This window comes from Aquarana catesbeiana, linkage group LG02 (genome assembly GCF_042186555.1).
Source record: "Aquarana catesbeiana isolate 2022-GZ linkage group LG02, ASM4218655v1, whole genome shotgun sequence".
Lineage (NCBI taxonomy): Eukaryota > Metazoa > Chordata > Amphibia > Anura > Ranidae > Aquarana > Aquarana catesbeiana.
Window position 1 is genome coordinate 751980548 of NC_133325.1, and position 13342 is coordinate 751993889.

General features: G+C 41.3%; 1 protein-coding gene across 7 annotated transcripts in view; it reads right to left on the reverse strand.

Moving 5' to 3' along the window:
• Window positions 1-1484: 1484 nt before the first annotated feature.
• SYNJ1 (synaptojanin 1) overlaps window positions 1485-13342 on the reverse strand; it is a 177813-nt gene continuing 165955 nt past the window's right edge. For 5 of the 7 annotated variants that reach the window (XM_073617128.1, XM_073617129.1, XM_073617131.1 and 2 more), the window contains one exon: window positions 1485-3904. In XM_073617128.1, coding sequence (XP_073473229.1) covers window positions 3140-3904 — 765 coding nt within the window. In that variant the 3' untranslated portion in view covers window positions 1485-3139. Of the gene's footprint in view, window positions 3905-11422; window positions 11447-13342 lie in introns of all 7 variants that reach the window. The other 2 variants (XM_073617133.1, XM_073617132.1) reach the window with 2 other exon arrangements.

Here is a 13342-nt window from a genome sequence, read left to right on the forward strand (position 1 = left end):
TATATATATATATATATATATATATATATATATATATATATATTCTAGTTCATCTAAAATGCCTTACATTATGACGCTGTTCTTACTAAAACAGAAAAATGCTAGTCTTTTCGTTTGTTGAGCAAATGACATTTATCTTGAACCAGTAGGAGGTTTTGGGAGTCAGAACTGCAGCTTCCATTAGAGGCTTCTCACACAAGGTATTTCACCATTTAACAGATTCCCTTGCCTTGTTGTTGATCAGTGGTCCCAGTGTCTTGAAGTCAGTGATACTCATAACACCAGATTCTCCATTTTGTTGAGAAATCAGCTGCAGAAATGAAAAAGGAATACCCTAACTCCTGTAAACAAGACACTTTTCTACCTTGGTCCATGTACTGTATGTTTGGCAAGTCTAGACTTCAAAATAGTTATTTATGCAAATATACAACACCTAATCACAATACTATAGAATATTTGGTTCTTGGTCAAGTTCCTAGATTAGGTTATGTTCTCTCACAAAATAACTACTATTCTGTGTTATAATGCCGTTTGCTTCTATGTTTAGCACAGCAACAACCACAACAACAAAAAATGGTCAAAGAGCATAGTGCAGAAATCCAAAACAACCAATCCGCAGGAATCTTTAGAAACTTTGACTATTGTAGTCCAGTATTGCACAACCAATCGTTTCCTATGGACTGTTGGAAGTCTGCAGGACTATGGATGTAGGTCCTCAGACAGCCAGTTGCTCAAAGATCAAATTCAGTAACAAACGCGAATGACAAACTTACTGCGATTTTCTTACCAACAAAACTGGAACATAAAAAAAAAAAAAAAAACCCAGACCAAAAAGAAAGCAGCTTCAAGACAACCCTGGGCTTTTTTTTTTTTTTGTTTAAATTAAAATGGGCCTCCAAGCATTGTACACAATAAAAAAAAAAAGCATCTTAGACTTCAATAAACCACATGATGTGCTCAAACAGACATTCTACGAATGAATGGCATCATGGTCCTGCCCTTTAAGGAGGCATCCTCTCATGGCACCTGTTATTCATAGAATATTAAAGCAGAGAGTGGCGCTGATGTTAACAGCAAAGGTTTGCCCTGAGCAAGAGAAGATGTAAAGAGAAAGAAGCCCATCCTGCAGGTATCTGATAAAGGTAGGTATATAAAAAAATAAATTAAAAAAATAGCGTGGGGGGGAAATATTGGGGAAGGTAATTAAGGGGGCTAAGCCAGAAATTGATCTTTACATATACAATCCCTACTACTCATCAAGCAATCCCCAACCAGGACAAGGTTGAGATACACTGGTCAGAGCTGGTCCTTTGGGTAGGCAGCACATCACTGCCCACTGTGGCCCCATTATATGGGATTTCTAGCTAAACTGATTTTCCTGCTCGACCTTTTCTTTGCAGTAACTTAGAATAGATGCATCATAATAGTATCCATAGACATAACAGTACAATGACCTGGCATAAACATGTACAAACTCACTGCTGAAACATGAATGCTTTATTCCTTCTGTAGACAGTGGCACTGGTCTTCTCACTGGCAACATCAGTTAATCTTGAAATGGGCCAAAGGGATCCAAGGAACGCTCCACTGAAAAACAGTGGAGACTGGGGACAGTGCCATCAGGTGTCAACTTCCCCCTGGATCTGTTACCTGTATGCAATAGTATATCACACTGAAAGTCCACCTTATATTCAGCTTGGAAAGTACTCACAAGCCAGGAGAGTTACAGAGAGGAGCAAAATGGTGGAAGCCAAAAGATTACACAAACTGCAGTTGATTGACCCTTGATAAAATGCTCTTTAGCAAGAAACTTCCATAGTCTTTGGCTCTCCCCTCTCTGTTCCTCACTTCTAGTCTTGTTGCACCCTTTAGTTTACGGTTTACATTTAATTTGGATTTTAGCTTCAAGCTAAATAAAAAGTTGTGTCCTTTCATTAAATATGCTGCATTGCCCAGATCACTCTTTATATAAGTATATGTATATCATTTCTACTGGTGCTGGATCTGAGAACCAACCAGGTACAAGGTCTGGATAATCATTTGGATCGTACATGTTTGGGCAAGTACCCGTTATCACTTTGCTAAACTAAAGATTTTACCTGGTGGTGAAATCAGGTATTGTGGTAAGACTGTATGGACATAACCCAAAAATCTCTATACACTTTGTTGTATTTTATTGATGATCTCTTCTACTAATGTAAGCGGCAGGTAAGGTCCTACTTTTCCTTATGAAGAGACTGCAGATGGTCTAAAGGGGTCTCAAGCTGGTAGAGGATTTCTATGGAAAGCAGAACTCACTGTAAAACAAAAAACTGCAAGCCGGAAGTTTAAAAAAAAAAAAAAAATTATGATATAGAAGGAACATACTAAGTCTCTTCTGTTATTAAGGCTTCTTACCTTCCTCTTCACAATCTTCTCTGCACTGTACTCTGAGGTGTGCATGCACAGCTCAGTGTATAAACTTGGCTGGATGCCAGGGTGAATTAATTTCTGTGTGCATGCACAAAGCCCAGAAGAAGTTGGGGAGAAGAAGTTTGTGCCAGTGACATCTATCACTGTGGAGCAAAGGAAAGTATAGGTTGAGTTTAGTCCTACTTTACTCTGAAGTATCTAGCCAGGTTCCTCAGCCATGTCAAACCAAGAGTTTATACCACTCCAGACCCTTTGTGCTCAGTAACGGTGTAGGGCTGATTTGGCTTGTCCCCTACAGCCAGCTGCAGAGTAGCATACAAAAAATGAAGCTGCGTTCCCTATGTTTAGGCCCGCCAGTTTATTGAAAACCAAAGATCCGGCCTTGCAAAGTTTCTCTTTCACCAGTGACGTAAGAAAAGGGAGTGCGGATTCATTTCTTGTATGGTTTTACATAAACCATGAGTATGAAAACCTCTATCCTTCCCTGATTAAAGATCAAAATACATCCTATGTATTCATTCAGCAATTTTAAGTGGCTTCCTAACAATCAGAAACACAGTAAGTTTAACAACACATACAAAAATGACATTTGAAATGTTACCCAGATATACACAAATCAAGAAATATATTAAATAGTGGTTATAGGAAAGGTTATATTAAGTAGCCATGAACTTCATAATTGACCAAAGTTATTGCACACTTAGGAAATCTCAAGTGCAGTTCCATGTTACCGATCAGTGAATTCCATAGTTGGATAAGGGTGGGTAGATATTTTGGTAGAGGGGTCAAATTTTGTCCTTGATGGAACAGGAGGTGGTGGAGGGGGTTTCCTCAGCGATTGTGAGAAAGAACCTACTGGGATTGTGTTCCGGTTGCTATCAAAAGTAGACTGCTGGAAGCCATCAAAATCTACGCCATTGCTGACTGACCTATTTGATTTAGTTGTAAAATTGTCGTCATCAAAAGTTACCCAGCTTTTTGGATTAGTCTCGGACAGTGAGGCAAATTTATGGGGCAATGATAGACTTTTCTCCGCTGGCCCTAAGGTGAATACTGGCTTGTTTTGCTGAAGCTCAGGTTGGCTTGTGGAATGAAATTGCTCACATACTCCAGTTGGCAGTAATGTAGGACCAGTCAAAGAAGATGTTGGGTTCTTGAATGGATTTCCAGCATTTGCTGATCTTTCATTGATTGGGTTGACTGAATTTGTAGTAATGGATCTGTTAAGGAATGGATTAGGGGATATCCTCAGACTGTCTTGCGATACACTCCGGCTTGGGACTGGAGGCAGTATGGGCAGGCTATTGACGGTATGAAGATTATTCTGTACTGCAGAAGGCAAGAGGACTGGCTCCCTTTGGCTTGCTGATGGAGCAGATGATATGGTTTTGAGTGCAGGAAGCTTGGTAATGAGAAGGGGATCTAAAGAGAAGTCCGCAAAAAGATCGTTTTCAAACTGACTTCTAAAGCCACTGACTCCATTAATTGGATTCTGCAGGGAAAAATATATACATTATCATGAAAACAAGATAATAAACAATGGGAGATCACGTAGAGCTACCATCTATCATCTAATCTAGCACAAACACAATGGTATGTCATGAAGAATTTTACAACGTTATCTACCAGAACGAGCCATTCACCAATGACAAAAAAAAAAAAAGAATACAGGGACAAACATAAAAATGTCTGGTTTTGACTGGTGCCCCATGGAATATTCATGCAATAACTAAACTAAAGTTTCAGTAAAACTCTGTGGTTTAGTCAACGGCCAAAAGACAAGACCTGTCTTTTTCCCAAAAAAAGTTGCTGCATTTTACCGCTGCAGTATAAAAGCTGTTAAAGAAATGTGTAATATTGTATGATTTTAAGGTTAAAAAAAAAAAAAAAAAAAATGTAGAAAACACTCCAGTGCTTTAAATATCCGCCTGGAACCCTGAATCACAGCAACAACAAAAAAAAAGTAAAATATTCTTTGTTCTTGTTAAGTGCAGTGTGATATCTATGCCATATACTGGTTTTATACTATATCTCCAACGTATAATTAAAAGGGTATAAACATTGCAGGACACATTTTTGGTTGACAAGCACGAACTCTGGAAGCATTTTATTAAAGTTTTTCCCAATGAATATAACAAGCTGGTAAGTACTCTGCACACCACATTGATTTTGGATGACCTGACGTTTCACAGGCACACCAAACAGAATGTTTGACCTCCAGCCAAAATATTCTTGTATATAGTTTGAAGGGCCAGGTTTTTATACCTGTTGGTGCCCCTGTTGGATAGGACCCCCCTCACTAACTGTTCTGGCGATAACTAGCTGGAGGAGAAGTCAGGGAGAATGCAAACGTGTATGGTTGTCTGTCAAACATGGGGTAGAGATGATACCTTTCCACGGGTACATCCATTTTGGTGTCAACTCTCAAAAGTTGGAATTTCCTTTTGGGGAAATTTTCTTTCTGTTGTGTCTTTAGTGTGTGTGATAGCACTGGACCAATAGAAGTAAAAATTGGTTTTGATGGCTATACTACAAAATTATTTTTCCCTTAAAAGAAGCAGATTCATGAATAAAAGTATAGTATGGGTGGAGTCTATTCTGATCCTAGGCTGCTACCTCTCTGCTAGTGACAAAGCAAGCGTTCTCCAGACAGCAAATTCTTGGATGTGTATGGAGGAGCACCTGGTAAAAAGTTAATCTCACTTAAGGGACTTTGAAACATTTAATGGTTAAGAGCATCAAATACAGCCAACACATTACAGGGGAAAAAAGCTTCCCCCTTCTTCAGGGCTTGAGCAGTCGATGTTAATAAAATCACAACAAATTATACTAAGGGACCTGTGCAAAGGCTTGATGAAAACTAGTGACTCCTGACTAGAGGAAGCAATCATATTTTAAGTATGTATAATATGAAGATTATTGATTTTCCTTTTTCAAAATTAGTCTGAGGGTTTTCAGAATTTTTTTTTAATATATCACTAATTGATTTCGCCCGAATAAAAGAAAGAAGTATTACACGCTATAGGGCCAAATGTAGGTGTAGAACCCTCCAAATTATTGAGTTCAGCCATTTTCCAGTGAAAGGTACATTATTATGTAATTTAAAAGTTATTTTAGACAATTGTGCTTTTCCATAGGTTTCTGTTTTAGCATGACTGTGCCCCATGCACATAGTCAGCTTCATAAAGATATAGTAAGATAAGTTTGGTATGGAGGAACTTGCGTGGCTGCAGAGAGCCCTGACCTCACCCCCACTGAACACACCGTTGGGGTGAGATGGAACACCATTTGTGAACCAGGCCTTCTCATTCAACATCAGTACCTGACCTTGAAAATGCTTTTTTGGCTGAATGGGCACAAATTCTCCCAGACACACTCCAAAATCTTAATGAAAATCTTTATCAGAAGAGTGGAGGTTGCTGTAGCTGAAAAGGGGGAACTCCATTATTAATGTTCATGGTTTTGGATTGGGCTGTTCCACAAACTCGTTAAGGTGTAAAGGTCAAGAGACCACAAATTTGACCTTGTAAGGCAAAATGGAAAAATAATCAATTTTGTATGTTTGTTTGTGAAGGTTCTTTTTAATTTAGCTCACAGTATAGGTAGTTTTATAGTTGTAGTTGAATAGTTACATTCAACTGGACTTATTCTGCAATCTGGAAGACATTTCACAATCTGGGCAAGCCGCTTTTTCAGTTCTAATAAGGGTTAAGAACCCCGGTATTTAAAGCCACACAGGTGACTTAGCCCCAATATTCCTAGTCTAAAGAGAGGATGAAGGTTTGAAAGTTTGTGTAGACACCCTGTTCCCATTAAATCTGTAGTTTTCACCACTTATATCATTCACTTAGACTTCCTATGCATGGATGTCAAAATCAGCTCGTGGTGTACCTTGTCAACACCCAGTAAGCCCCTTGATGCCAAGTGTTGGGAGAATGCATGGACCCATTCTCCCAAGAGCTTACAGCTCGTCTTGCACTGTGCTAAGATGAATGTGCACTGCATTGACCTCTTAGCCCTTTATCTCATCAATACTTCTCTAGAGCTTCCAAGCCCCCACCCTCATTCCTAGAAACAGGGTGGGCGCAAAGTTGTAAAAATAAGTGTCATGTACATTGTACAAAAGCCTTTAAAAAAAAAAAACGTGTCTACTGGGAAGGGCAAAATGTCAGCTGTCATGTGACCTGTAAAGATAGCGGTGTCTGTGTTAACATTCTGTACACAACTTCAGAAATGGTTATAAGCAGAACACCAACATCTCATAAGGCTGTGGTGGGCCCATAAATAAAATAGGCAGTAATATGATTTACAAAACAGATGATCTCTGCACCTTTGATCTATGCACTGCATATTTTTCACATATCTGGAATCATGGTTGAATGTCATATCCAACAACCTTTAAGCAAATTTATTGCAATATAACGGGCATCAGTGACCATTGCCAAAATCAGTTCAACAGAGAAAAAAAAAACTTCAAAAACTGTTAACGCGTTAAACATATACAAGGTCTGCAGCTGTAAAAGTTACAGGGTCAATCCGCCTTAAAGTGATATTTCAGATATGGTGGAGCCCTGTGGGCTATTACTTGTTGGCTTCTTATAAGCTGTAGAGACTCCACCAATGAGGACTTCCCTGGCATTGTCATCCCAATTGTAAATGCAACAGGAAGTGTGGCAGCAACCTAGGTTTGGAACAAGAAGAGTCCCCACACGAGAGTCCCTGAGGGATGCAAGAAACCCTCAGGCGTTTTAACTCCCCAGCATCCACCAAACATTAAAATATCAGTTTTGGGTGGATTGTACATTTAATAAAATATTGCATGCATTAGGTCATGATAAAGAACACCAACGCACTGATTGGACTTAATATACACCATGTGGGAAAGGGGGTCTTTGGAAGATACTGCTGCTGGACAAAACCACATTGAATTCGCCAAGTTCCCCTTCCTTTCTTAATAATGTAATGGAGTTTTAACAAAGTTAGGCATTTTACCCAGTGGGGAAACCTAAGTCAGAGTTTTTATTTTGTCAAGAAGGGATTCTGTAACCTGTAGTAGTTTCTCACCCTCCTTTCTCTGTCTGACCCCCATGATGATTCACACTTACCACCTTCTCCCCTCTATTGCTAAATCCCATCCTATCTTGTTGCACTTGCTCTCCCCAATCCTGTCCTCCTCTATGCACCCAAGACTTCCTGCTTCTTCCAGGAGACATGCAGGCCTTTTGCCATGTTCAGTGATGTGTCATGAGGTCACGCTGTAGGACACTCCCCGTAGGATAGCCTGGGGATGTTACAGCAGACTCCACATGCCTCAGCTATGTCCTTGCCTGTCCTCAACTTCCAAAGTCTTTCAGCCTACACATCCCCACACTTGCTTCCGCAGCCATTCTCTTGGGAAAGGAAGTGCTCAGTGGCCCGCTCTGCATTCTGGGGGTAAGAGAGCTGACTTGAGGGGATGGCAAAAACAGCCACAAATAGGCAAGATTTGCAATATCATAATGTTGAATGGTGAAGAACTGTTGCAGAAGGTAAGATGTGCAGAAGTGGGGTTGGGGTGGGGACATGAGTCAGCCAAGGAGGGATGTGTGGGAGAAGGCAGGTGTGGAGGGATGTCTATGAGTTATGGGGGGTAAGACAGCAGGGACTTTGAGACTGAGGACAAGCGACTGTTACCTGGGAAGGGGGGGGGGGGCAATATTTTTCAGCCAAGGATAGGGCATGAAGAAAAATGTGAAAGGGGAAATGGAGGGGGCAGAAATATGGGGCCTGTCAGCTAGGGGAACAAGGAGAGAGGTCTGTCAGCTGGGGTATGGGGGTACAAAAATAACGGATATTAGCAGTATGAAGGCTTGGAGCTTAATTCTGGCCCCTGCTCTGAGCACTGTCCTGCTCTGCACTTTAGGGAAGACCACTGGAAAAGAACGAGCTCCGAAAAGATGTGGGGATGTGCAGCCTGGAGGAATAGATAATTCCGCACCCTGCAGGGACTTTGAGCCAGGAGCAGCGAAAACAGCAAAGCAGGGAGCCAGGGTCAGGCAAGGACATAGAGAAGGGATGTGGAGTCTGCTCCCACATCCCCAGGTTCTCCTTCAGGGGGTATCCTGCAACCTCTCCTCATTACACATCACTGAGCACAGCAAGTGGTTTGAGGGATCTCCCAGAGGACAGCAGGGAGCCAGGGACAAGTGGGAGCATAGAGTGAACATGATTGGGGAGAGTGCAGTTAAATAAGATGGGATTGGGCAATAGCGGGAGAAAGTTAGAGAGTATGGGGTCAGACAGTGGAGGAAAAATAAATAATCGCTACTGGTTGCAGAATTCAACCATTCAACAATTGTGTGTAGCAGAGAAATTAGATCATGCGCCTCTTTGGGCCAGGGATTGACATTATTAGCTCCCTGTAAAGTAATGTTGAATATGTCAGTGTTACAGTATATTAAGGGTGAAGTAAATAAAGATGATGTAGTACTGTGCAATAAAGATACTGATATTATAGTTCAATTAAAGATAAAGTAGGCAGAGAATGGTATTTACAAAAATTAGTCCCCATGAACGAGGATTTCCTTTCACCGACTGGGCAATACCATATGGAAGGATAGAATATATGGCTGCATGAAGACATTACCTACTCCTGTAGTTCCCACAGTTAAATAGCAAAATGTGAATCTTTTTATGTAAAAGAGGTTTTTACAGGAAACCAGTGCTGAGAGATATACAAAGGATTGATGACGTTTATTTGTTCTGAGAATAAAAGCACTGAAGTCAGACACAGCCAGCATATTTCAAATAAACCCGTCATCTATAAAACCTGCTCAAGCTGATAACTGGGCACTTTTATGAGATTTAGTATCTAAACCTTCATTTTAAAAATTTAATATTTCCTTTTCCAGCATATTGTTTAAGCTTTTCCACCCCCCCCTTATTTACAACCAATGATCCTGCAAGTTACAGACTCTATTGGACGTTCCTGTGCTAGGATGACAACGCTGTCAGCAGCTCATGAGGCAGGAGAAGTTTTTTTTATCATCCTTGGAACAGTCGCTACTGCTTGGCTTTATACTCCTGCACCTTTTTTCTTTTTAAATTGTGCACAAGTGTACCATAAAGTAGAGCTATACCTGGAGGCTTACTTTTACCCTTTGAGAAATATTTGTTGTATAAATTATTATGTCAATGTAGTTCAGCTATTAACCCTATTGCAATATAGTTTAAAAGGGAGATGTGTCATGGGACCTTTCCCTCTGAGCACCGCCCGCAAACCCTGTGGTAGATGGTCCTGTGTCACAGTTTTAGAGAGTGCATAGCCAGGACAGGAAGCGGAAAAGAGCAAGACAGAGCCGTGCAAAGCAAATGTGTCTGAACCTAAAAGAGAATGCTCTGTAGACACCAGATTTTTGGGGTGATGGCTTATTTAAACCCCAATCAGGGCTTCTGTTCAATTTACCCATGCAGAGGTGTCCTCCCCCCACACCGCATAAGTTAAATGCTTGTTTGGTTAGGGGGAAAAGTGCAAGTACAAATGCCTTATTCCTTGCTCCTCCAGGCAGCTGGTACACAACTCCACTGGCCAACATTCCTGGCATGTGGGTGGGTCCTTGCCATCCTCGTGTGCAATGCAGGACTGCTGGCCCTGCACTGTCCGTGAAGATGTTGTGAAGAGCTGTGACTGGTTGGGTAGGGCCGGACTAACAAAGGGGCTATTGGAGCTGCAGCTCCAGGCCCGTACCTTAATGCAGGCCCAACAGGGGTGGACTGACCATTCAGCAATGCCAGTAGGTGGCCCCATAATAGGCTCCTGGTACTTCCTGCAGCAGGGAGAATCTGAAAGTTGGGGGCATTTACAAGCACTGATCTCCCTGTACAGCTCTCAATGAAGCAGATGAAAGTCGCTTCTTCTCCTCTCTCTCCTGTGGCTTTCAGCTGCTTCATGGAAAGCCATAGAGCAAGATTATTATTTGTATTTCAATAAAAGCACCAAACAAAATAAAAAATTGTAAAAATAAAATAAAAGACTATTGACCCCATCCACTGTCTTATTGACCCCATCCACTATATTCTTTCTAAAACCCAATGAACAAAATTGTAACCAAAGGTTGCCATCCTGCACGTGTTTTAGGAATGGCCAGGTTTGTGCTTTTTTGTTGAGGAAAAAAATAGGCCCATACACTTAGGCTGAAGACTTTAGTCTACACCTGTGGTCTCAAAACTGTGGCCCGGAGGCTGGAAGTGGCCCTTTGCTTGCCTTTATCTGGCCCTAAGGGCACTATTCCACTAACAAACACCAATGATAGGGCACCATTCCTCCTACTGACAACATCAATGGGACACTATTCTTCTCATTAATATCAACTATGGGGCATTAGTTCTCCCATTAGGATCAATGATGGGGCACTGATGCTGGGGTATTGTCTACTGTCACTGCCCACAGTCTGACCCCCCTGAAGCCTGAAGGACAGTAAACTGGCCCTTTAATTAGAAAGTTTAGAGACCCCTGGTCTACACCAAGAAGGAAGGCAGGGTTAAATGGGTAGATTTGATTTTACCAAGAGAGCTGGGGAATGAAATCTGCCAGTGCTCACTGATATTGCTATATTACTAGGGCTTGCCATCAACTTTTACGCTGATTTATCCAATAAAAGGTGCTTTGCATGCACCGTACAGGAAACACTCCCTTTCTATGTGAAAGAAAATTACACAATCACTTTGGGCACACTTGCCTGTTCCCCATTTGAGTGGTTTTCCTCACTTATTCAAGAAGAGAAAATTTCCTCTATGGCTAAATAAATCATTCTAAGCCGTGTAAAACTATGTTTTGGCTGGAGTTTGGCATTAAAGGATAATTTAAAGATGTTATCACCCCCTCCTTCTTTATCATGACACGACAATGCAAGAGTTATGATGGTTAACCATGTGATAGTTATCGGCTACATGAATGACAAGAAGCCAAGGGTGTCACTAATGACACAATTTAGGGTGGAGTAGAGACAATAGGGTTAAACTGTTCAGATACCTTTTACCCTGATGGCTGCTCCTGCTAGTGATAAAAAGACAAATATTGAAAAGAAAAGACATTAGAAGAAGAGAGAGAGACAGTGAGAAAAGACAAGCAAGCAGTCATTCTTCCTAATGACATTGTTTTTATTAGTAATATATTCTGGTTGTGGACTCCGGAGAATACTGCAGTAAGCAGACAGAAGGACGTGTAGAACACAGCGACATTTCTACCACTCAAAGGTTTTTCAAAACCATGTGTGAATTTATAGCTTATAATTACTGTTTTTGCTGTGTTTATGTGGATGAGAGCTTCTATTGCCTCCTACAATCCAAAAACAGAGAGATAGGTTAATGGCCTCACTTAATTACCCTACAATATGAATGGCTGCATAAAGGACATTAGACCCAAGTTCCTTTGAGGAGTGGAGGTAATGTGAGTGGTTTAATGTACCCCATATGTAGTTATGTAATATGGGGGTGCCATTAGACATGCTGCGCTGTCTGCTTAGGCCGGCCATATACGGTTCGAATCTCGGCCGGTTCAGCAGGAACCAGCCGAGATATGAACTGTGTGCGGGCAGGCTAAATGTACCAAGTTGATCAATCAACTTGGGTACAACCAGCCTGCCAGATTCAATTGCTCGTCAGGAGGAATAACCCTGTTAGCATTGGCTGTGTTGATGGAGGAATCATGTGAATTTCAGGAAATAAATTTGCACTGTCTATGGCCTGCCATTGTCATGCTTTAACAAGCTCTTTACATTTCTGGAAACCAATGTAGTATACTGCAGCTTAGTCCTTAGATGTGGTGGCTATCACCTGAAGCAAAACGCCAGTCACTCAGAAAAGTACATGAGCTTCTTTTTGGCAGTGATCAAGGCTTAATGCTGAACCGTGTTAACCTTTTTCTTTTACTCATGGTCGTGTATTAATAAAGGATTCAGAAGGATTTTTGGCTTTGCTGGTTCTTTCATTCGTTTGGTATTCTTCATTTTGGCATATTACAAGCGTTTTTGGCCCCATGCCTGATTTGAGCGTTTTACAACCTTTTTTTTAGCTCGTTTTCTGCTCAAACAGCAGCTCTCCACCCCCTAATTTCTTCTCCCTCTCTTCCCCCTGGTGCTCTCTATTTACTAAACAAAAACGCCTGAAGCTGTAAAACGCTTGTAATACATTTCTAAAAATGCTCTAAAACTCTCAAATTAAAACGCCAGTAAATCGTTCAGATGTAAGTGCAGTCTAATACAACTAAGGGGCTGTCACAGGCTCTCGTCAAGAGAGCCCAACTATGCCCACCCTTTCCACCCAGCTCCACCATTCACAACAGCCGTACTACAGCTTCCATAGTTTAAACAGGATCTATGAATTGAAAGGACGTATCAAATCATCCGCCCGTCCCTCATTCTTAGATCCAGTTCCATCCATTGAAGCTGTAGTACGGCTTCTACGAATGGTGGCGCTGGGCAGAAATGGCAGGTGTAATCAGGCTCTACTAATGACAGCCTGCGACAGCTTGTTAGATGTATTAACCCCAACATCATAGAAAGATTATGGTAGCGGGGGTGCAGGACAGGACAGGGGACAATTACTGCTAACAGAAGAGGAATCAACACAAGGGACACATCCTACTGACTGTAAGTTATGCCCCTTGTGCTGATTTTTCTGTTTTTGATTTTGCCTGCACTTGGGCTTTAACACACTTTCTATCAAAGGATGACAACATTGGTCCTCCATAGACACAATACTTCGAGTAGGTGTTGCCGTCCAAGGGCAGAAAGCGAGTTACTGCAAAGATTACCAAGCGAAAAAAAACCTGAAACACGAATGCAGCCATCATTTCTAAGAGGTGCGTTTATATCCAAGAAGTGCCATCATATCTAATAAGTGTAAGCTGCAAAATAATAACGTGTTCCTGGATTTAGATAAGTTTTTGTTT